Source organism: Vombatus ursinus, unplaced genomic scaffold, assembly GCF_900497805.2.
Source record: "Vombatus ursinus unplaced genomic scaffold, bare-nosed wombat genome assembly UNPS02014770.1, whole genome shotgun sequence".
NCBI lineage: Eukaryota > Metazoa > Chordata > Mammalia > Diprotodontia > Vombatidae > Vombatus > Vombatus ursinus.
In genome coordinates, this window is record NW_020954548.1 from 28064449 (window position 1) to 28090712 (window position 26264).

Consider the following 26264-nt stretch of genomic DNA (forward strand, 5'->3'; position numbering starts at 1 on the left):
AGTAAGGGGCAAAAAATATGTGTTTTTTGCTCTTGACTTAGTGTGTTGAGAGGGCATGATGAAAATACTGAGAGTGTGACCATGAATACATTGTCTCCTGGGAGCCAGGTTTTTTTGAGTATAGGAAGTAGAAGAGCTATAATGTGAAGGGCAGTTTATTAACAATCAAATAGTTGTTACTTCCATACAGTGTCTAGTTAAGTGATCACTTATTAAGTGCCACTGTGTGCCAAGGATTGTGCTAAGCACTAGGGATACAAGGAAAGGCAACTTCCCCTCCAAAAAAGTCCCCCCAAATCTAATCCCTGTTCTCAAAGAGCTCACAGTCTAATGAGGAAGACAATGGGCAAACAACTATGTATAAACCAGATTTATACAAGATGAGTTGGAGATAACTACAGAAGCCACTAGTATGAAAGGGTATTGGGAAAGGCTTCTTGTAGAAGGTGGGATTTTAGCTAGGACCTGAAGAAAGCCAAAGAAGCCAGAAGGCAGAGAGGAGGAAAGAACATTTCTGACATGGGAGATAGCCAGTAAAAATGGCTGAAATTTGGAGATCGAGTGTCTTGTGTGAGGGATAGCAAAGAGGCCATTGTCACTGGATTGAGAAATATGTGGAAGGGAGTAAGGCAGTGATTTCAGCAGAATTTCCTAAATCTACTCCAGATAGAAATGTTAACAATAATTCACATTTATATAGATAGCACTTCAAGGTTTACACAACACCTTCCAAAGAAAAGGCTAATGAAGTAGGTAGAATATATTAATAATGTTATAGATTAGGAAACAGACTCAAGGAGTGTAACTTCTTTATAATAACATAACTGTTAAGCATCAGAGAACTGGTATTTGAATTCTGGTCTCTCGACTTCAAATGCTATAATCTTTCCATATCACATCATAGAGTCTCTCTAGTGATCTCTCCCTGAATGTTCATAAAACTTATTATCCATACAAGTAATCTATTACTTTCTGAACTTTTTTGAGGGGAAGTACATTTCAAATATGAATTGTATTAAATAACCTTTGAGATCCTTCCAATTCTTATTCTCCATTGGTGAATTTAAACTAAAAAAATCATTATGAAATCGCTATTATTCTATAGGGAAAGATCACAACTTGAAGTTCTTTTCTTTTCCTGGAAAGTTATACTTTAAATATCCTTGCTTTTAGCAAAATTAAAAAAAACATATAAACTGGACATATTCAGACCCAGGACATTTCCTGTCCATTAAGACCTGTCCTGTACATCTTCCTGTATTCTTGCTAAGCCTAATAATTAGTCTGAAGAACTCCATGCAAATCTAAAAGAGGAACAGCTTTTAGGGAGCTCTTCCAGTTAATTTATATTGCGTATAAAGCAATATTTTATACTGAGAAAAAGCAACTCCCCCTGTGACATTTACTGGGAATAATATTCAATACACTACTTCCATCTAAATTCATGATTTCTGGCTGCAAAAAAAAAAAATATGTAAATACAGGCTACTTGGTGTAGATAGACTTAGTAAGCAGCACTTAAAAAAATTTGTTGTTGCCCTAAAGCCCCATGCCTGCATATATGCATGAAGTAGTGTCAATCAGAAATGTCCCAAATTGGACAGTACTACTCAATGTACAAGATTGGAAGAATTAGGAATAATCATTGATTTGATTCTCTTGAGGTAAAACCCAACATGCAAATGTGTTTGTGTTCCTTGGTCAATAACAGTGGTTCTCAAACCACTGTAGTGGTGGAACTTTTTATTCACTTTAAACAAATTTCAGTGGAATCCTTGCAGTTAAAATTGTTTTGAATACCTTCTCCTGATGGCATGAAATAAGATAAAGATGAATTTTTATAAAATTCTTGTTTTGCATAATATTTCAAATGTGAAATCAATGTAATGAAGCAATTGTACTTATTTGTTACTCCTAAGTTTTATAATTGAAAATATTAGATGCAATAACTGACTTTGTAAGATGGTTCACAATAATTTTGATTTTTTTCATTTAAGTTACATAATTAAGTATTTTATGGAATTATTTTACTTCACATTGTTGGTATAAAAAGTTAAGATTTTAATTTATTTTCAATTTATAAATGTCTGTGTAATTTTTTTCTGGAGCTGCAGCACTAAAAATGATCAGCATAGTACATGTATCAAGTTTAATAAAAATAAATCAGCAAAGGAGATAGTTATATTTATATTTTTATGTATTTGAGATTTAGAACTCAAATTAGCTGAATGAGTTTCTGTTGCATCTTCATTCTGTATTTAGTAGTAAACACTTTTGTATTCATGTCTCTTGAAACTTTGTGATTTTATTCAATTATCCAAAATAAATATTTGTACAAAAAGCATATATATATATATAGTTAAAACAACTGTAAGATAAAAGCTTTGAATATAAATGAACAATTATTTTATACACATTCTCCTGTGACAAACTGACAGTCAACTGACTATATATTATTGGGCATATTCATTAATTCTAGACTCGTAACATACAACTTTTTAGTCTTATGAGCAATTTTGACCAGTTATTATTCAGTACATACATTTTGCATGACTTGACACAGCATGATGGATGGAGTTATCTGCCACTATCTTTGGCAGAACCTCTTCATGGAATTCCAGGTTTTCATGGAACACAGTTTGAAAAGTGCTATTATCTCAAATAGGTAAACATTCCCTTCACATTCCTGTGCAGTGCATTTGACTGTTTTCTTCATGGCTAACACAAATGTTGTGCATTTAAGTGGTGCGGTGGATAGAGTGCCAGGCCAGAAAAGACTCATCTTCCTGAGTTCATATCTGGACTCAGAAATTTCCTACCTGTGTGATCCTGGATAAGTCTCAACCCTGTTTGCCTCAGTTTCCTCATTTATAAAATGAGCTGGAGAAGGAAATGGCAAAACATTCTAATATCTTTGTCAAGAAAACCCCAAATGGGGTCACAAAGAGTGGGACACAACTGAAATGACTGAACAACAACAATAAAATACAAATGTTAACTTCAGCATAGATACTTTGAATTATTTATCAAACAGCAGCTAGCGCTTGAAGTTGTTTGGCTGAAAAGATGTATCTTCTCTCTCTTTCTCCCTCACAAGGATGGAATCCAACAAAAATTTCTCCATTTGGGCATCTCTGAGGGCATAATTTTTCCTTCATTGACCTCTACTGAGTGGGGAGAGGGAATGATGAGAAAAGGATAAGAGACTTTTTAACTTGTGGGGGAAGAACAAAGGGAGGCCATATATAATTACCTCTAATTACTCCTACTCCTTATTTACCAAATCTCTTTTCCTGCACAACCTTTGTTCTGCTAAGTTGCATTTTGGAGAGTTGCAACACTGCTTATCAGTAATATCTCTTTGCCAGACAGAGAACTACCCCAGCAGTTTAGAGAGAATTCTCTTTTGCTTCTTCTGAGTTGCCGTAAAGATATGTGTTCTTTGTTTGAGGACACAAAACTGATATTTTAGAGAAACCAATTTCTTTTTTAGAATAATTAGTCAATATAGACAACAAGCCAAATATTTAAAAGTAACAAGAAATAGGAAGTAGGTTCAGTGAGAGAGCTAGTGAGAAGTGGGAGAGTAAGGTGAGAGTTTCTTTTCTTTTCTTTAATTAATTCATTTATTTTTAGTTTTCAACATTCACTTCCACAAGATTTTGAGTTCCAAATTTTCTCCCCATCTTGTCCCTCCCCCCACCCCAACATGGCATGTATTCTGAATATCCCTTCCCCTAATCTGCCCTCCCTTGTATCTCTCCCCTCCTTCTCTTATCCTCTTCCTTTCAGTTTTACTGTAGGGCAGGTTAGATTTTTATACTCCATTTCCTGTATATCTTATTTCCCAGTTGCATGTGAAAATAATTTTTTTAACATTTGTTTTTAAAACTTTGGGTTCCAAATTTTCTCCCTTCCTCCCTCCCCACCCACCCTCATTGAGAAGGCAAGCAACTCAATACAGGTTGTACATGTGTAGTCACACAAAACATTTCCATAGAAGTCATGTTGTGAAAAACTAAGTATATTTAATCCTATTCTGCCCCCCATTTATTCTAGTCTCTCTTTTGACCCCGTTCCTCCTTAGAAGTGTTTGCTTCTGATTACCCGCTCCCTCAATCTGTCCTCCCCTCTATCCTCCCCCTGCTCTCTTGTCCCTTCCCCCCTCCCCCATTTTCCTGTAGGGTAAGATAGATTTCCCTGCCCAATTGAGTGTGTATGTTATTCCCTCCTTAAACCAAATCTGATGAGAATAAGATTCGCTCATTCCCTCTCACTTTCCCCCATTTCTCCTCCACTGTAAAAGCCTTTTCTTGTCTGTTTTACGTGAGATAATTTACTCCATTCTACCTCTCCCTTTCTCCTCCTTCCAGTATAATCCTCTCTCAACCCTTAATTTTATTCTCCAGATATCACCGCTTCATCTTCAACTCACCCTGTGCCTTCTATCTATCTATCTATCTATCTATCTATCTATCTATCTATCTATCTATCTATGTACATACATACATACATATAATTTTTTCCCTCCAACTACCCTAATACTGACAAAGGTCTCATGAGTTACAAATATCATCTTTCCATGCAGGAATGTAAACAGTTCAACCATAATAAGTCTCTTATGATTTTCTCTTTCCTGTTTACCTCTTCATGTTCCACTCGAGTCTTGTATTTGAAAGTCAAATTTTCTATTCAGCTCTGGTCTTTTCATCAAGAATGCTTGAAAGTCCTCTATTCCACTGAATGTCTATTTTCCCCCTTGAAGGATTATACTCAGTTTTGCTGGATAGGTGATTCTTGGTTTTAATCCTATCTCCTTTGCCCTCTGGAATATTATATTCCAAGCCCTGTGGTCCCTTAATGTAGAAACTGCTAAATCTTGTGTTATCCTGATTGTGTTTCCACAATACTTGGATTGTTTCTTTCTGACTGCATGTAATATTTTCTCCTTGACCTGGGAACTCTGGAATTTGGCTACAATATTCCTAGGAGTTTTCCTTTGGGGATCTCTTTCAGGAGGAGATCGGTGGGTTCTTTCCATTTCTGTTTTGCCCTCTGGTTCTAAAATATCAGGGCAGTTTTCCTGGATAATTTCTTGAAAGATGATGTCTAAGCTCTTTTTTTAATCATGGCTTTCAGGTAGTCCAATAATTTAAAAATTATCTCTCCTGGATCTATTTTCCGGGTCAGTTTGTGTGTGTATGTGTGTGTGTGTGTGTGTGTGTGTGTGTGTGTGTGTTTTGGCTAGGCAGTGGGGTTAAGTGACTTGGCTAGGGTCACACAGTTAGTAAGTGTTATGCGTCTGAGGCCGGATTTGAACTCAGGTACTCCTGAATCCAGGGCTGGTGCTTTATCTACTGCACCACCTAGCTGCCCCCAGTTGTTTTTCCAATGAGATATTTCACATTGTTTTCTATTTTTTCATTCTTTTGAATTTCCTTTACAGTGTCTTGATTTCTCATAAAGTCACTGGCTTCCAGTTGCTCCATTCTAATTTTTAAGGAGATATTTTCTTCAGTGAGCTTTTGGACTTCCTTTTTCATTTGACCAATTTTGCTTTTTAAAGTGTTGTTCTCCTCATTGGCTTTTTGGACCTTTTTTGCCATTTGGGTAAGGCTATTTTTTTAAGGTGTTATTTTCTTTGGTATTTTTTGGGGGGGTCTCCTTTAGCAAGCTGTTGACTTGTTTTTTATGATTTTCTTGCATCACTCATTTCTCTTCCCAATTTTTCCTGTACTTCTCTTGCTTGCTTCTCAAAATCCTTTTTGAGCTCTTCCATGGCCTGGGACCAATTCATATTTTTCTTGGAGGCTTTCCATATAGGAGCTTTGGCTTCATTGTCTTCTTCTGGCTGTGTGTTTTGATCTTCTTTGTTACCAAAGAAAGATTCTATGGTCTGACTTTTCTTGCTAAGTTTGCTCATGATCCTAGCCAATTACGTGAGTTATAAACTCTGTTAAGGTAGGGGTCTGCTTCCAGTTTGGAGAATGTACTGTCCCAAGCTTTGGGGGTTTTGTGCAGCTATTTTCAGAGATACTTCTAGGGACCTATAAGTTTTCAGTTCTTCCAAGGTGCTATGATCAAGGATGAGGTGTTTACTCCTTTCCTGGCCTGTGCTCTGGTCTATGAGTGACCACAAGCACTCTTTTCTGCCTTGGAACTACAAGCTCCATCACACCAGCGCTCCTCCTCACCCCAGGACCACCACCCAGAACTGTGACCCAGATCCAAGCATGGGCCAAACAAGAGAATCCTGCACCAGCAAGAGATCCCTGCAATCCCCCTCTGATCAACCACTTGATTCTCCCTCAGTCTGTGGGCTGGCAGGTCTGGAAGTAGCTGCCTCCCCAGAGTCGTGGGGACTGGGGCTGGGACCGAGCTTCTCTCTCACCACAGTCACAGACTTTTTCTACTGACCTTCTAAGTTGTCTTCAGCATTCATGGGTTGAGAAGTCTGGAAACTGCCACAGCTGCCTGTGATTCAATCTTCTGAGGCCTGCTCCAGGGCCGCTGCAGCCTATTTTGCCTGTGTACCCACTCTGAACCGTGTTCCTCTCCCCACCTGGTGCGACATACCTTTCTGATCAACCATCCAGGTTGTCTTTGCCTGGAAATTTGTTTCACTCTGTCTTTTTGTGGGTTTGGCTGCTTTACAATTTGTTTAGAGCCATTTTTACAGGTATTTGGAGGGGTTTGGGGGAGAGTTTCTTTTCTGATTCATGGTAGATAGGGACTAGCTCCCACCTATACCTTCTTGGTCTTGCTGGTCTCTCTCCAGCAGTGTGGTTATTGCACTGTGAAGCAGATGGCTGTCTTCCCTCTCTCACTCCATTTGCACACCACCCTACCTGTCCCTGTGAGTAAATTGTTCACCTATTGCCTCTAATTAATTTTGCCTTCCTCCTCTTTCAGAATGAGAGTAAGGATAACTGTCTTTTCCCAGGATAATAGCAACCTCTGTGTCCCTTGCATGAGAATGCAGTGATGATTTTTATTCTGTCCTGCAGGCATCCATCCTAGCTGTATTCCCTTTGTTAAAAGCTATTAGGATAGGAGCTATATTTTTCTCCAGGGTCAGGAATTTTGTATCCCTTCAAAATGAGCTATAGTACACTTGACATCTGCAGTCATACATCACAATCATCAAAATAAAATCAGCATTTAATAGACCAAAGATGGTTAACCCAGCAACCCAGGAAATCAACTCAGGGAGCCATTCACAACAAAGATACATCAGCAGTTCATGTAATAGACCTACTAAAGTATAAAGCATCACTTGATAGACCACTAGAGTAACTTTAGGTCTAAGTTATATCAGGACATATTATATGCACATATCACAATGGTACATGCACTTTCAAAGAAGACAAGTAAATATACCTAACTGTAAAGCAATAATAATGTCCAGAATAAAAAAATCTAAAACAGTAATTTGTGCATGAACATGCAATAAAATTATACAAAATTAATAGACTAATGTAGACTATGCACAAGACCATCACATAAGCAAATAAGCATGAACAAAAAAGTAATAAAACAGAAGCATGCTCAAAATATGCAGTTCTTAACATGTGCATTAATGAATATATACATTACATGCAAAGCATGCATTAGATGGATAAATATTGTCTTACTACATGTGCAACCATTTCTTCCATTTCCCTTGTAACATTTTAAGCTAGTTTGATCATTAGTCAAATAGACCTAGTTCTCCTGGGACCTGACCTATTGAATGAATTTATGGTGCAAATTGGTCATGTCCTCATCACAACTTGGAATCAGAAAGACTTATATTCGAATTTAGCCTTACTAGCTGTGTGACCCTGGGCAAGCCACTTAACCCCTCTGTGTGTTTATTTTCTCATCTGCAAAATGAGGGAACTTTACTTTTTGGTTTCTAAAGTACATTCCAGTCTAAATCTATGGTTCTATGATATCCACACTTAAAAGTCAGGAGAATAAAGTTGAATCCATAAAGGCAACTGAGAAGAAACCATAAAAAAATAGGACCAGGAGAGTGTAGTATCACAGGAACCAAAAGAGTACCAAGAAAGAAGAGTTGGTTAATAGCATCAAATGTTGCAGAAAGGTCAAGGTTAAAAAACTATTGGATTGGGGTAGCTAGGTGGCACAGTGGATAGAGCACTGGCCCGGAAGTCAAGAGGACCTGGGTTCAAATCTGGTCTCAGACCAGACACTTGACGCTTACTAGCTGTGTGACCCTGGGCAAGTCACCCCCAATTTCAAAAAAAAAAAAAAACCAAACTATTGGATTGATAAGTAGTCAAAGGATTTGAACAGATAGTTCTGAAAAGAATTGCCAAGTATTCACAACCACATAAAAGAATGCTGATCAGAACAATCCTGAGGTTTTGAGGGCTATGGAATAATAGACACACTAATACATTGTTGGTGGAGCTGTGAAATAGTGCTGCCATTTTGGAAAGCAGTTTGGAATTATGTGAATAAAAAGACTAAAAAATCTATACCCTTTGAACCAGAGACTCTATTACTAGTCTCAAACCTCAAGAAAGCCATCACTAAGAAGAAAGACCCCATATACTCCAAAATATGTATAGTAGCACTTTTTGTGATAGCTAAGAATTGGAAATAAAGTAGATGCCCATTAATTAGGGAATGACTAAACAAATTGTGATACATAAATATAATAGAATGTTACTGTACTTTAAGAAATGATATGTGTGATGAACACAGAGAAGGATGGAAGGATCTATATGAACTGATACAGAGTGAAGTAAGCAGAGTCAAGAAAACAACAACATAAATGGAAAGAGCAACTACATGCCAAAAAGTTAAAAGTAAATATGACAAAATTATAAAGATCAAGCAGAACTTGAATGAAGAAATATGAGAGGGTATCCCCAGCCACCCATTTTGGAGGTAGAAGATCCATAAGTGTTACACATTGCACGTTTTCAAACTTTTTCAATGTACGGATCAGTTGTGCTGATTTTTTTTTTTACTCTCTAAAAATACTATTTGTTATATGGGATGGCTCTCCCAGAGGGGGAAGAAGAGGATAGTTGGTATAACTATGATGATGTAAAAATAGAAAATATCAATAAAAACATTTTTAAGAAATGATTGAGTTTGGTAATTAAGAAGTCACTGGTGGTCCAAGAGTAAAGAAATGATTAAATGTATTGAGCTATTTTAATGTAATGGAGCCCTGTGATATAATTAAGATTCACAAGTATAAGAAATCTCAAAGAAACTTTATTAAATAATGCAAAGTATAAAAATCAGAACCAGAACATAGTACATAGTAACTATGAACATGTTTTTTTTTAAAAAGTAAATGGTAATAGACAAAGAAACCTGGTAATTTTTTTGAATCAGTAGAAAATTACAACATTTTTAATTCATTTCAATATAAATGGTTGGGAAGCAAGTTTGATTGGTTGTATTGGTGTTCATTATTAAGTTTATAATAATTTTTTAATGGCAGTTAGATTAAGAGTCAGTGTACCTGGGTTTGATTCCTGGCTGCCAAAGTGAGCTATGTGACCATGGGCAAAGACCTTGACTGTTTTATCCTCTGTAAAATTAGAATAATAGTACTTGTTCTCTTTACCTGACAAGGCCTTTCTAAGGCTCACAGGAGATGATGAATGTGAATGGCTTTGTAAACTATAAAGCACTATGCAAATGGGGCTTCCCGGGAAGGTCATTGGTGACTTTGGAAAAGAGTCCAGTAGGGTGGTAGAGATAAAAGCTATCTTGCATCCGTGTGGAATGATAGTGAGCAAGTGTTGGCATGCAGTATAGACTAAAAATTGGGCAGTAAGTTAAGGGGGAGGAGATTTGGAGTGATTGCTTGAGAGGAGGTAGGAGGGGTAATGGAAAGGTTTTCTGGAAGAGGAGACCTGAGCAAGTTAGTTAATAGAGGGGAAGATATATACATAGAGATAGGGGGATTAAAGATGAGACTGAGGGAATGACAGATAGAGCAGGGTCCTTTTACACTATCAGTAAGGAAGATCATCTAGCAAATGAATGATCTAATGATATTGTAAAGGGAGTTAGCTTCTTAAATAGGTTAAGCATTTTTCAAGTTCCATTATTTGTATATCAATGATGCCTTAAAAATAAATTTGACAAACTTATTAAAACAGAAACAGCAGGATTTTCCTTTATTTAATAACATTTTTCACTTGCTATGTAGACTTAATTTTTAAAATAAATATGCACACCAAAGGAGGTTTTGTCCTGTTCATTTCACATTACATAAATTATTTCTTTTTTCTTCTTCTGAATCTGCAGCCAATTTAGCAGCTGCCACAGGAGGTTTCCTCTACTTTATTGCCTACATTCCATACTTCTTTATTGAACCTCAATATAACTGGCTTTCTCATAGCCAGAAGTTATCATCTTGCCTCCTCTCAAACGTTGCAATGGCATTGGGAATTCTGCTCATAGTGAAGTTTGAAGGGAAAGGTAAGCATTGATCTTCACAAATTTATGTCTTTGCTGACCTGACACCTAACCATAGCTAGAGAATCTTGGACTATGCTGGCCTGCAATTTGGGTAAAACTCGTAGTTACCTTGGCATTGCTGTGTTTCAAAGTAGACCTTTCAGTATTTATAATTAATTTTGAAAATCACTTTGGGCAACTTTTTAATTGGTGTAAGAGTGGGAAATTGCTGATAATTAGATTAGGGTTCTTATACATCGCTTTCAAAGAGAGCCTGACACAGAACTGAGGTCCTCTGGGTTTCATGGGTGATAGGCGATGGTACAATTAAAGTTTTGACCTTTGATAATGTACAGAAAACTTGATTATATGGTGATCTAGGGTAAATTAAATTCTGTTTGGGAGTAATTACTCCTCCAGGAATTGCGAAATTATTGTGTTTGTGCAAAATGATTAGCACTTTGATTAATTTGTACAAGGATCAGAGTGTTGGTGAAGAGTTGAAATATGTAGTTGTAATTCAGTAAGCACTTTGAGAAAAAGAGTCATTTTTAGTTAGTGTGGCATAGACAGAATGGCAGTAGCACTCACTTATTAGGACAATCATAGTTCATCAGTTCTGAAAATATGACTTTTAGTTCTATCCCTTTGAGATGGCCTCCTGTCTGCTATGTAGATATCTTATGTGTTCTTAATTATGTATTTGTCATCTCCTCCATTAGAATGAGAGCTGTTTGTGAGAAGGGAGAATGTTTTTGCCTTTCTTTGTATCACTAGCACTTGGCATAATGCCTAGCACGTAGTAAGCCAGAGGTGGGGAACCTAGAGCCTCAAGGCCTCATATGGCCCCTCTAGGTCCTTAAGTTCGGCCCTTTGACTGAATCCAAACTTCACAGAACAAATCCCCTTAATAAAAGGATTTGTTCTGCAAAACTTGGACTCAGTCAAAAAACTGCACCCAAGGAGCTAGAAGGCCACATGTGGCTTTGAGGCTGCAGGTTCCCTACCCCTATAGCAAATACTTAACAAATATTTGTTGACTCACTATACTGAACTTTGGCATTTTAGTACTCTCCAAAGGATTTGGACTCCTTAGAAAGAAAACAAAATGGAGTTGATAAAAAGAAAAACCCTTTGTTATCTGAATCTGCAACATCCTAATAAGTTATCGTGGTAGCAGAGGGCTGTCTAGGTCTTATTCTCTGAATTGTGTCCTCTGCATAGCTATGGTTCATTTTTTTTTTTTTCGTTATCCATCTGTGGAGCCATATACTTAGTCTTTCAAGAACTTTTGGCATTCTTCTAGAAGAATGAATATTAGGAACTCTTGACATTCCTTGGGAAAACTGAAGTCTTAGGAATTGCCATATTAATCATTTTCTACAGGAAGACTGAAAAGAAAAAGAATGAAAGAAAATGAAAAATAGCATGCTTCAGTCTATATTCAAACAATGTCAGTTCTTTCTCTGGAACCGAATAGTATGCTTCATCATTAGTCATTTGGAATTGTCTTGGATCAATGTATTGCTGAGTCATTCACAGTTCTTCATCATAAAATAGTGCTGTTACTGTGTACAGTGTTCTTTTCCACTTACTTCACTTTGCATCAGTTCATGTGTTTTCAGATTTTTCTGAAATCATCCTGCTTGTCATTTCTTATTGCACAATAATATTCCATCACAATCATATACCACAACTTGTTTAGCCATTCTCCACTTGATGGGCATTCCTTTTATTTTCCAGTTCTTAGCCACCACAAAAAAGAGCTACTATAAATATTTTTGTACAGATAGGTCCTTTCCCCTTTTTTGGGGATATAGACTTAGCAGTGGTATTGATGAATCAAAGGGTATGCAGTTTTATAGCCCATAGTTCCAAATTGCTCTCCAGAATGGTTGGATCAGTTCACAACTTCACCAACAGTACATTAGTTTGCCAGTTTTCCCACATCCTTTCCAACATTTATCATTTCCTTTTTTTGTCATATTAGCCAATATGATAAGTGTGAGGTGGTACCTCAGAGTTGCTTTAATTTGCATTTCTCTAATCAATAGTGATTTAGAGCATTTTTTCATCTAACTATAGATAGCTTTGATTTCTTTGTCTGAAAACTGTTCATATCCTTTGACCATTTAACAACTGGGGAATGACATGTCATTCTTATAAATTTGAATCAGTTCTCTATATACTTGAGAAATGAAGCCTTTATCAGAGATACTTGTTGCAAAAAATTTTTTCCAGTTTTCTGCTTTCCTTATAATTTTGGTTTCATTGTTTTTTTTGTGCAAAAACTTTTTAATTTTATATAATCAAAATTATCTATTTTACATTTTATAATACTCTCTATCGTTTCTTTGGTCCTAAATTCTTTCCTTCTCCAAAGATCTGATAGGTAAACTATTCTTTGCTCTCTCAATTTGCTTATGGTATTACCCTTTATGTGTAAATCATGTACCCATTTTGACCTTATCTTGATATGTGGTGTGAGATGTTGGGCTATACCTAGTTTCTGTCATATTCTTTTCCAGTTTTCCTAGCAGTTTTTGTCAAATAATGAGTTTTTGTTCCAAAAGCTTGAATCTTTGGGCCTATCATATACTAGATCACTATGATCATTTACTACAATGTAATATGTACTTAATCTATTCCAATGATCCCACACTCTATTTCTAAGCCAGTAACAGGTTGTTTTGATAATTACCACTTTAAAATACAGTTGAGATCTGGTATGGCTAAATTTGTATTTATAACAGTTGGTCGGTTATTGTCCTTTGTTCTCAGAGAGGATCAAAATGCCATCACTATACTGGAGTCAAATACAATGAGTCCAACTGGTTGCTCAGATCAATATGATCTTAGAAGGCTGTACCACAGGTCGAGCACAAATAATCAACATGAGCATTTAGAGTGAAGATGTCTCTAAATTTGCACGTCTTACATTTCTTTTGAGCTATTGCAATTCTACTTCGTTCATAGAACACAGCACTTTCTTTGATGCAGATACACCGTGCTGGGTGATCCTTTGCCAGTGTCTCCCGTGTCATGAAATTAGTTCCAAAGTTTCTCAGAGAGACCTAAATAGCATCCTTGTATCGCTTCTTCCAACCACCATGTGAGCCCCTGCCCTGTGTGAGTTCTCCATAAAATAATCTTTTGGGCAAACTTTTGTTTGGAATTCAAACAACATGGCCAACCCATAGGAGTTGCACTTCCTGCAGTAGAGTTTGAATACTTGGCAGTTTAGCTTGAGAACAGACTTCATTGTCCAGTACCTTATCTTGCCTGGTGACCTTCAGAATCTCCCTAAGACAATTCAGATGTAAACCATTAAGTTTCCACAGGCATACAACAGTAAGGTCAGCATAGCGACCCTGTAGATCTTCAGTTTGGTAGGCAGTCTAATACTTCTTTACAACACTTACCTTTGGAGCCAAACAGAAATAACAGAAATAAAGATGTTTGTATTCCCTTCTAATAAATAATATAGAATGATAGTAGAAAATCTTAACATTTTATAATGCCAAATGAAATGGGCTCAATTCAGCAATATAAAGAAATATAGGACCGAATAAAATCAGACTCAATAATCAAATATTTATTAAGTACCTACTACGTGCTGGGACTTATGGTAGGTTCTGCAGGATACAACAACAAAAAAAAATGAAATAATCCTAGACCTCAAGGACATTAAGATAGAGAGTTTACATGCATATAAATAGAAGTATAGGGCCTGTGGATTGGACCTGTGATTTCATTGCTATAGGAAAGTCCTGAGTAAGGAAACTCCCATCTTACCAATGGAGTTCATTATCTTTTTTGCAACTTGTAGCCTTATGTGTTAGCCTAACCAAGAGCTAGGGGCATCTAGATGGCTCAGTGGATAGAGCGTAGGCCTGGAGTCTGGAGGAGGTGAGTTCAAATCTGGCCTCAGACACTAGCTATGTGACATTGGGCCTAGGAGGCAGCAGTGTGGCTCAGTAGATAGAGCACTGGATCTCGGGAAGACCTGAGTTTAAATCTGGCCTTGGACACTTACTAGCTGTGTAACCCTAGGCAAGTTACATAGCCTCTGTTTGCCTTAATCCCCCACTGGAGAAGGAAATAGCAAACCATTACAATATCGTTACAAGGAAAATCTCATGGACAATATGGTCCACAGGATCACCAAGAGTCAGACGCAACTGAATAATAAACCTAGAGCACTGAGACGTTGAGTGAGTTCCCTAGGGCCACAACAGATAGTATCATCCTGGATTTAAGGCCAGTTGTCTATCCACTATGCCATGTTTTCTGTCACACATATATGTATATACAAAATATATACCAATCTAATCCCAGTGTGGGGTGCATGAAAAAGGGAAACCTCAGTTGCCTTTTTTTTTTTTTTTTGGCAAGGCAATTGCGGAATTGCGGTTAAGTGACTTGCCCAGAGTCAATCAGGTAGTAAGTGTCAATGTCAAATATCTGGTCTGAGACCAGATTTGAACTCAGATCCTCCTGACTCCAAGGCACTGTGCCACCTAGCTGCCCTTCTCAGTTGCCTTCTAATTCCATCCAAGGCTACCAGCAGTAGCCTCAGCTACTTAAGTATCAAGTTGCTCTCCGGAAGAAAAAAAGTATACCCAAATCTAGAATTCTTGTCTTTTAGACTCATTCTCTTTTAAGTCTTTTTAAGTTCTAAAGGAAAAGGTCTAAAGTGTGACTCAAACACATCTGAACTCTGGAATATTATTAAAATAGCAGGCATTCCTCTTATCAACTCCAGTTGATAAGCCCCCAAAATAATTTTAAATTAAATTTTATTTTTTCAGTTAGCAAAAATCAATTTTCTCTCCACTTTATCATCTCTCCTCTATTAAAAAAAATTTCTAATAATTATATATGGTTAAGCAAAACAAATTTCTTCCCCAGTCCATCACCTCTCTGTCAGGTCTGTAGGATATTTTATCATCATTCCCCTAGAATCATGGTTGCTTATTGTGTTGATCCGAATTCTTGTCTTTCACAGTTGTTTATTTTTACAATGTTGTTGTTATTGTATAAATTGTCCTCCTGGTTCTCCTCACTTCACTCTGTATCAGTGCATACAAATCTTCCCAAGTTTCTTTGAAACTGTCTCTGTTATCTTTTGTTACAGCACAACTATATTTCTATTACATTCATATACCATAATTTATTTATCCATTCCTCAATTGATTAATACTCTTTTAGTTTCCAATTCTTTGAACTTACAAAAAAGAGCTTTTATAAATGTATATATAGGTTCTTTTTCTCTTTCTTTGATTAGTTTAAGGCATAGACCTAGTATTGCTGGGTCAAAGTATGTGTATAGTTTAATAACTTATTGGACATAGTTCAAAATTGCTCTCCAGCATGGATGAACCAATTACAACTCTGCCAACAGTACATCAGTATACCTGTTTTTCAGCAGCCCCTCTAATACCCATTATTTTCCTCTTGCCAATTTCATGAGTTTGAGGTGGTATCTCCAACTTATTTAAATTCTCATTTCTCTAGTTATTAGTTATTTGGGAGCATTTTTTTTTTCATGTGGCTATTGACAGTTTGTATTTCTTCCTTTAAAAACTGCAAAAAAAATGTATGATATGTTTCTCAGATTAAGTCCTCAAGAACTTATATATATAGAGAAATAAGCCAAATTTATAAAAATAAGTCATCCATTCCCAACTGATAAATGGTCAAAGGATATGAACAGTTTTCCAAAGAAGAAATAAAAGCTATCAATAGTCATGTGAAAAAAAAATGTTCTAAATCACTAATGATTAGAAAAATGCAAATTAAAACAACTCTAAGGTAACACCTCACACTTATCAGATTGACTAATGGGACAGAAAAGGAAAATGACAAATGCTGGAGGGTATGTGGAAAAATAAGGACACTGATATAATACTGTTGTGGAGTTGTGAACTAGTCCAGTCATTCTGGAGAACAAGTTTGGAATTATGCCCAAAGTGCTAGAAAAACATGCATACCCTTTGACCTAGCAATACCACTGCTAGATCTGTATCCCAAAGAGATAAAAAATAGGAAAAAGACCAAAGGTGCAAAAGTATTTGTAGCAGCTTTTTTGTGGTGGCAAAGGATTGGAAATTGAGGGGATACTTAGCAATTGGGGAATGGCTAAACAAGTTGTAGTTTATGATTATGATGGAAAACTGTTGTGCTATGAGAAATGATGAGGGGAATGGTTTCAGAAAAACCTGGAGAGACCTATATGAACTGATGCAAAGTGAAATGAGAAGAACCAAGAGAACATTATACACTGTAACAGCAATATTGTAATGATGATTAACTGTGAAATACATAACTCTAATCAATATAATGATCCATAACAGCTCCAAAGTACCAGTGATGAAAAATGCTATCCACCTCCAGAGAGAGAACTGATGAACTCATTGCAGGTTGAAGAATACTTTTTTCACTTTATTTTTCTTGCTTTTTTTTTTTTTACAACATGGCTAATTTGGAAATGTGTTTTGCATGGCTTCACATGTATAATTAATATCCTATTCCTTGCCTTCTCAATAGATGGGGAAGGGTCTGGAGAAAGGAAGAGAACTGGGAACTCAGAATTTTAAAAAATGAATATTAAAAATAAATTAATTTTAAAAAAGAAAACAGAAAAATACGTGTTCATATTCTTTGACCATTTATCAATTGGGGAATGATTCTTGTTCTTATAAATTTGAATCTTTATATATTTTAAAAATGAGACCTTATCAGAGAAACTTTATATAAAATTGTTCCCCTCCTCCCCCATTTACTTACTTTCCTTCTGATTTTAGTTGTATTGGTCTTGTTTATTCAAAACCCTTTTAGTTTTATGCAGTCAGAATTGACCTATTTTATTTTCTATACTTTGGTCATAAAGTATTGACCTATCTGTTAATCTGAAAAATTATTTCTTCCTTACTTTTCTAGTTTGTTTATGATTTCTCTTCATAGTTAAGTCATATACCCATTTGGAACATACCTTGTTAAACATTGTGAGATATTGTTGTAAACTTAATTTCTGAGATGCTGCTTTCAGGTTTTCTTAGGATTTCAGGTTTGTTTGTTTTTCCCAAATAGCGAGTTCTTTCCGTAGTAACTGAGGTCTTTGGGTTTTTCTAACATTCAGGATATTGTATTCATTTTCATCTGTATGTCGTATATCAAATCTGTTTCACCCTGTGCTATTTGTTACCCAGTATCAAGTAGTTTTGATGATTGCTGTTTTGTAGGATAGTTTAAGATGCACCAAAATATCAAATATTATTCTGAATATGGGACTCCAAGAAAGCCATGGGGAGCTTCTTCTGTCCCCTTCTTTAGCTATAGCAGGATATTAGAGATCACACTGGATTCAGGCCTCCTGGAAAGTCTCAAAGAATGCTGGCACATAATAAGCACTTAACAAATACTTATTGACTAACTTGTTGACGGACATGCATGTATTTCTCCCTTTCCTTGAGCAGATAATGATGAGTTCCTGATGGCTTCAGGCCCCATTTATCAACTGGCTTCAAGCCCCCCTGGTACATCCCTGACCAGAGCATTTGCAGATTTCTGGCCATCTTCTTGTACAGTCTGGCAGAATGTTTCTTAGGGGAGATAAGCTTAGCTGAAACTTTTCATGCTTTATCATAAGTCCTTTCATATAGTTTTTAAAATAAACATTATTTTGATATGAGCTAAATTTCTCCCTATTTTCTTCCTTTTCCCTTCCCAGATCACTATTGTATATATCAAAGAATTTAAAAAAGTAAAATTAACAAGGCCAGCTAGATGGTGCAGTGGATAAAGCACCAGCCCTGATCAAGAGGACCTGAGTTCAAATTCGGCCTCAGACACAGGATACTTATTAGCTGTATGACCCTGGGCAAATCACTTAATCCCAATTGCCTCACCAAAAAATAAATAAATAAAGTAAAAGAGGCAATAGAGGAAAAAATTAGCAATCGATTAAGAAAAGAAACAAAGGAAAAAATCTTACAATATATCCAGTGTTCCACACCTGTAGAACCCCTAATCCCACCTTTTTAAAGGAATGGGGGGAGGTATCTTCTTCTATCTTTGTGACCTTGACACTGTCAGTTGTGATCTTTTTGATATGTTCTTCTTCCTAGATTTTCATATTCATTTCTCCTGGTTCTTCTCTGACCACTCCTTCTTAGTCTTTTATTGGATCTGCATTCACATCACACCCACCAACTCTGGGGGTCCTCCAAGACCCTGTCCTGGACCTTCTTCTCTTCTCCTTGTATACTATTTCACTCGATGATCTTAGCTTCCATGGTGTCAGTTATCTCTATGCAGGTGCTTCGAAGATCTGTTTGACCACCTTTAACCAACTCCACTCACATCTCTAACTGCGTGTTAGATATCTTTAATTGGATGTCCTGTAGACATCTTAAACTCAGCACATACTAAAATGAACTCATTATCTTTCTTTAAAAATCCTCCCTCTTCCTAACTTACCTATTTCTACGGAGGGTACCACCATTATTCCTGTCACCCGTGCTCACAATCTAGGTATCCTCCAGGACTCTTTCATTCTCCCATATCCAATCTGCTACCAAGTCCTGTCATCTCTTCCTCTGTAACAACTCTCGTACATACCCCCTTCTGTCTTTTGACACTGCCACCACCCTAGTGTGATCCCTCATCACCTTTCACCTTTCTATTGCAGTACCTGCTGGTTGTTCTCCCTGTCTTGTCTCTTCCTACTCCAGTCCATCCTCTACTCAGCTGTTAAATTAATCTTCCTAAAGTGCAGTTCTGGCTATATCACTTCCCTATTTAGTAAACTCCAATTTTATTTATTCTATTTAATGTCATTTTGGTTTTTTTCTGAAATATTTTTTTTAAATTCTCCTTCTTTTAAGATAGTACTTTGTACCTATAGTTATTTTTGTTTAATCTACTTTAAGGGAACCCTCTTTCCATAGGCTTTCTTCCCCTCAGCCTCAGCTTTAACTTCTTTCCTATTTGTCAAACTTTCCCCCTAAAACTCCTTTAGGAGTTTTGTTTAACTTAATGATTTCTTTTTTATTTCTTATTATTATTTAATTATTCAAATCTTTCTCCCTTTTTTCCCCTTCATATTTCTCAATTAATCAGTCAGTAAATATTTATTAAGTGCCTACTATGTGTCAGGCACTATGCTAAGCACTGGAGATACAAAAAGAGGAAAAAGACAATCCATTACCTCAAGGAACTTACAATCTCTCAGTTAAATGGTTAATTCAAAATACTTCCTTCTCTCTTCCCTTCTCAGATCTTTGGTTAGTTTTTCATTTTCTTTACCCTTCTTCTATAAAAGAATTTCTTTGCTTTGCTCTCTTCATTCATCTTGTTTCCTTTCTGTCTGGTCTAAACTCTTTGATTCATGGTCTTTTACATATTTATTCTTTACTTATTCTCTTTACATTCCACATGGAATTAAAACTTCTAAAAAAATCAAGTTTGAGTTCCCTCTTCTAAACAATTTCTATGTTTTTGTCTTGTAAATGTCTTCTCAGTAGAGAGCAGCGTACAACAGATAGCAGGCCCAGAGAAAACAACGCAATAACGTTATGAGAAGACAGTAATGGCCCAATTACATCAGAAGTGTATCTTCCCTTTATTCTTGTGCCTCAATTACACGTATTCCTCACAAATCACAGTAATGTAATGATACAGGGTTGTGGCCCCTCCACTAATATTCATTGACTGTATATGCTACTTACATGTGAGCCTCGATCACACATGTTCCCTATATTGGAGACCCCTTTACATGTCTACTTTTCCCATTGATGGTTTTTATTTTGTGGGAGAGTGTATCTAAGCTTTATGGTAGAGATAGTTTGTTTACACTATTTCATTAAACACCTTTGCTTTGAACTGACTGTTAAAAGTAAACACATTATTTGGAGCTTGCAAACTATGATTTTGAATGGAAGCAGACCCACAGAGTACTTGAACCAGGGATAAATTTTCTGAAGGCCTTGTAGAATCAGTTAGTAGGTATGTCCTTTTCCCTGTCACAGTGTTCTGTGGACAGAAAAAGTTCAGAGGCTATATAGGTCTTGCGTCAGTCTGCTATACAGAATAACTTTGTCTTTTTGTGTATTGTAGGGACAGGCATACAATGGAAAGACTTCATGTCACCTATTAACATTGATGATAACCTCACCTTAGCACATGTGGTGTTAATGCTACTATATGACTCTGTTTTCTATGGTTTGGTGACTTGGTATGTGGAAGCTGTATTTCCCGGGCAGTATGGTATGCCCCAGCCCTGGTATTTCTTCTTGCAGGTGAGTTCTGATGCCGTTTTTCTTCAGATTGACCATAGTTATTGTTATTTTATGGAAGAGAGAACTTCAAGATTCCTGTGTTCCCATGATATCCTGATACCAAAGCCTTGAGAAGCAACTGCAGGATTACAGATTATGTCTTTACCATGTTAATCTATGATTACCTCAGTTTTAGTTTTTCCTTAATTTGAATCAATCAAGTAATAGCACCATGCTGGTCAAATGTAAACAAAACATATAGCCTGTATCTGTAAGTGATAGAACTGCACGCCCACATCTCACCAGTTGCAAATAAACTCAATCTTCCTATCATTTTCCATGTCTGAGAAATTACGAGTAAAAAGTACTGGGGTACAGATTTTTACTGACTTCCTGATGAAGGATGTTGCATGTTCAGGAACTTACAGACATAGAAATTGACTCCTCTTAGAAACAGAAGTAAATAGATTAATAAGATATAATGGACATACCTTCTTCACAACTTAGAGAGATTATCATAATATGAACCAAGGTAACCTCCATGCTGTTCCCATCCTGACATTTGCCTGGTTGTTAACAGCAAAGTCCTTTCCCTCTTTTGCTCCCTTCCATTCTCAGCTTTGCTAGACTACGGTGAGCTCCACAGTCCTCAAGCCCTTTTAAGCCACAAATCATTGTGACATAGGAAAAGAGCCACCCACCTGATTCCCATTTGACTGAAAAAAAAAACAAAACAAGTCTGATATGTAAAAGTGTTGAACTTTAAGTCAGGAGACCTGGGTTCAAATCCTGGCTCCAGTGTTTAGTGACCCTGGGCAAACCACTTAAGCCATGTAAACTTTCTAAGCCTCAAGTTTTTCCTTGTTAAAATGAGGATGAGAAGTTAGACTAGGGGCAGCCAGGTGGTGTGGTGGATAAAGGAACCAGCGCTGCAGTTAGGGGGACTTCAGTTCAAATATGGCCTCAGACACTTAACTAACTGCATGACCCTGGCCAAGTCACTTAACCCAAAATTGCCTCAAAAAAAAATTAGACTATCTAACTCACAAGATCGTTTTCTTCAAGAAAAGAAACTTGGTCCAGCTTGTGGAAGAGTAAAGATTCCCCTACTTCTCTTTCATTTTGGACTTCATTCTGGAGTTACCTCATTTTTATCATGGCTTCGTGAATAATAGAATGTTTGTTAAATGTCTTGGAGACTTAAGTCGTTAGGCCATTTGGCTGTAGAATTTTAGTATCTCAGTTTAATACAACTTCATTAATCCTAACTACCAAAAAAAGTGTGCAGAACTGTGGTGTTCATTAGTGCCCATGTTGGTGATTGAGTTTTGATTTATACCATAGCCTTCCTACTGGTTTGGCAAACCAAGAATGAGTTTAGAAGAAAAGGAGGAGGAAGACCTTGAGAGACCTTCGAAGCATGAATTTTTTGAGTCTGAACCTGTAGACCTGGTAGCCAGAATAAAGATAAAAAATCTCTCTAAGGTATTGTCACGCTGGTCTCCTTTCTAGCTAGAACTAAGATTTTGTTTAGAGTTTTATATTTTTTCCTCTTATACTTTAAGGGACTTGCCCTTGGTAAAGCATTAATATCATGTCTTAATAACATGTTCCATTCAGCTTGTGTACAAAGTTTCTTAAAACTTCTACCCTTAATTTATCCCTATATTTCTTACCTCTTTTATCCAGGAAAGGAGCAAATTTTCTTTGGATTATTAAAATGCCATAAATGTATACTTTTACTCTAAGAAGTTAGGTCTAGCTTAAGAAGCTGCTTCTGTAACATTTAGAGTGTATGCAGAAGTGATTTCTTCTTTTCTCAATACTTTTTGCATCTTTCTTTCACTTGTTCCTTCTGATGTCAGGGCTTGGAAGTGAAGAATAGAAAAGAGGGGAAAGTTGTGCTTTTTGCTGCCAAACTGTGATATTTTGGGGGCAAATATGTGGCAATAATAGGCTTTGGAGGATATCTTAGTTGACCTGAGTCAGAGATATACAGAGTTTTGGATATGGTGCTTCAGAGCGGCAGCATGAGAGTTTTCTCCCACCCAAGTCATGAAGTTCCTTGTAAAATAATGACATAACATGGCAGAGATGGAGCTTAAAGCATTACCTGCTCCAGGATCTTGCCTTTAGACAAATAAATTTAGTTCCTGTCTACCAGTTCTTTTTCTGTTGCCTAAATACATGCTTATTTTGCCCCATCCTTAAAAAAACCTTCATTTGATCACACCATCCCTTAAAGTTATTATCCTGTATACATCCTCATATTTAGTAAGATAACTACACATATTATCTCTACTTTCTCTTCTCTTAATTTTTAACCCCTTGGAATCTGGATTCTAGTATCACCACTCAATTAAAACTGCTCTCTCCAAAGTTATGAATAGAGTATTGATTGCCAGATGCATTGAGTTTTACTCAGTGGTCATCCTCCTTGACATCTCTGTAATATTGACTATATTGGTATTGTTCTGTCTTTGTTCTCTTCTTACCTGTCTGATCCTTCCTTAGTCTCCTTTGCTGAATTGTTCTCAGCATTCCAATTCGCTAAATATATCCCCAAGGCTCTGTCCTGGGCCCTTTTTCCCCCTCTTTCTATACCTTCTCTCTTAGTGATCTCATCAGCTTCTAAATGTCATCTCAATTCAGATGATCCCCAGCCCTATGCATATACCATAGTCTCTCTTTTAAGTTAGTCCCACAACACCAACTACCTACTGGACATCTCCAACTGGATATCCCTTGATTTCTAAGAACTTAATGTGTCTAAAACAGAACTCACCATTTTTCCCCATGCCAGCCCTCTTTCCCCTTATATCTATCCTCCTTACTTCTGTTGAAGGTACCACCATACTTCTGATCCCACAGGTTCATAGTCTCAGAGTCATCACTGACTTTTTCCTTTCTCACTCCCATATCCAGTCATTCACCGAGTCTTGGTTGCACTTCCACAACATCCCTCACATTGTTATCCTTTCTCCATTCACATGGATACTATTTTCTTTCAAGTCCTCACCTTTACCCTAGACTACTGCTTTGACCTCCTAATTAGTTTTCCCCACTTCTAGTTCCTTTCCTTCCCAATCTTTCACACAGCTGCCAAAATGATATTGCTGAAGTGAAGGATTGACTATATTACTCTTCAACTCATAATTCTCCAGTGACTCCCTATTGGCTCTAGATTCAACTGTATATTCCTTTTTGGGGGGGTATTTAAAACTCTATACAACATGATTCCAGTCTACATTTCTAGGCTTTTGTAATACTCTCCTTTATGAACTCTTGGATCTAGCCAAACTGGCCTACTTGTTCTTCTTTATTCATTACATATCTCCTGTCTTCATGGCTTTCACAGAATCACTCATACCTGGAATACATTCCCTTTTGACCTATACCTTTTAGAATCCCTGGCTTCGTTCAAAGCTGAGCTATTATATGAGGCCTTTCCTGATCCTCCCAGTTACTAGTACCTCCCTTCCCCCTGAAATTAACTTCTTATTATTTTGTATCCATGTTGTGTTTACTTTATTTGTATACAGGTTGTTTCCACCAGTAGAGAGGGTGGATACTGTTTTGGTTTTGCCTTTGTTATCTCTGGCATCTAACAGTGCCTGACACTGGGTAAGCATTTACTAAAAAAATTTTTATTAATTCATCACATATGTCAATCTTTTTGAAAATTATTCTTTTCTGATGATTCTTCTGGGATCAAAGAACTTTATCCATTTCAGTGTTTCACACCTGATAAAGAAGTATTCTTATATCCAACCAAAATTCTTCCTTTTTTAAAATGAAACTCATTTCTTATTATTAAAATATATTGTTCAAGATCCCCCTTTGACTTTGAGACAGCCAAGTCACTCTACCCCACTTAAAGCAACAGACCAAATGCTAGGTTCTGATTCCTTTAGCAGGTGAGAATGCTTCCACTGATTCATGCAAGCAATCAAAGTTGTGAACTAGGTGCAAATAAGACCTCAGCATCTCAATTAATTAATCATCATCAACCAATTAATCAATGGCTTTAGACTAGGTATAAGAAGTCCTTACCAATTTAAAAGGCCTGGGAAGCCATTGGATGAAATGGAATGATTTTGTGCAGGAAGTAGTTTTTGTTAAGTGATTGAACAACCCTGTTGCATAGGAGCCTTGGTGCCAGCCTCATCTTGGTCTCTTTCTACCCCTTAACCAGAAGAGAGCCTTGTGAACTATGGATGGTTGGAGGATTTGGATTTATGGGTATCATTGCAGTGTCCCCAGGACAACAGTGAATGGTATGTCAGGAGCCAAGGATAAACGAGAATCAATAAAGAAAGGTAGCTTCACAACTCCACAAAAAAGTACAGCAGGAAAGTGGTGCTGTACTTAAGAAGGACTTCATAAATGTCCCATGTAGTGAAGAAAAGAACTTTAAGCAACCAGGACCTATGAATTACCCCTTTGCTACCTGTGCTTTCTAAACTTGAGCCCACTTTTCTCTGTAGTGTATATGTACTGGTGGGAGACTATGTCACAGACTTTGAGCCAACTCTTGTAATTATACTACCTTAGTAAATATTCCTTTCCAAGATCCAATTAAGTCTGGATTACTAACTGATAATCTATTGATACTCAATGGAGGGAGCATACCAGTGAGAGAAGGCTCTTGAGCCATGGTACAAGAAAACCACTGCTTGGTCTCATCTGTAATCACTTGTATTCCCACCTCCCAGAGTGTGTCTACTCTAAGAATGTTTGGTAGGTTTTAGTCCTCTTAGATCTTCAAATTTGAGCAGATTGCTAGGGATCTTGGGACCCATGACCCAGAAGAGTTCCCATCTGATTGCTTCCATGCCCCAACTTGTTGCTGTAGCTCCTGTTTATTTCCAAGTTTATGTGCAATGGTTCCCAACCATCCTGGGGTTTTCTCTTGGAGCCTTTTACTTTTGTTGCCCCCAGATATAGACCCTTGTAAGCTACTGGAGTCGTTTGCCTGGCTTCTGTTTTGCTCATTGCCTCTTCTGTCAGGCTTCCTTTCCTTTTGCCTGTGGACTTTTAGTGACTTTTTGTTCAGTTCTGGTGGAAAAAAGTCATTTAGTTTTTCATTGGAATTCTTAATCATCATTTGGTATGACGTTATTTTTAAGGTATGTGGAAGATAGGATGCCTGCCTCTATTCAAGCAGTCATTTAACTGGAAGTCCATGTAAAGTACTTGAAAAACAAATAGATTGCTGTATTTGATACATGCTGAGGGTACTATAATAGAAAGAATACTCTATTTGGAATAAAGAGATCATGCTCAAATTCTACCTCAGACACTTAACAGCTATGTAATTATGGCAAGTCAGTCAGAGTCTCAGTTACTTTGTATATATAATGGAGATACTTACACTAATTAATTCACAGGCATAGGCATAAATGTAGGAATAATATATGAATATAGGAATAATTTTGTTAGAGTGTACACCCTTGTTTTTCGAGGTGAATATTTATTGAATATTCAATTATAAAGGACATTTTTATTCCTCAAACAAAAGAAACTAAAACTTTACATTTTTATAAG

The 26264-nt window shown here is 36.8% G+C and overlaps 1 protein-coding gene across 1 annotated transcript in view; it reads left to right on the forward strand.

The window, feature by feature from the left end:
• The window catches only part of LOC114043852 (ATP-binding cassette sub-family A member 3-like), a 146166-nt gene that overhangs the window by 29902 nt on the left and 90000 nt on the right, over window positions 1-26264 (forward strand). Inside the window, 3 exon segments of the mRNA XM_027863075.1 lie at window positions 10285-10458; window positions 20557-20738; window positions 22062-22202. Of these exon segments, the coding sequence (XP_027718876.1) occupies window positions 10285-10458; window positions 20557-20738; window positions 22062-22202 (497 nt within the window).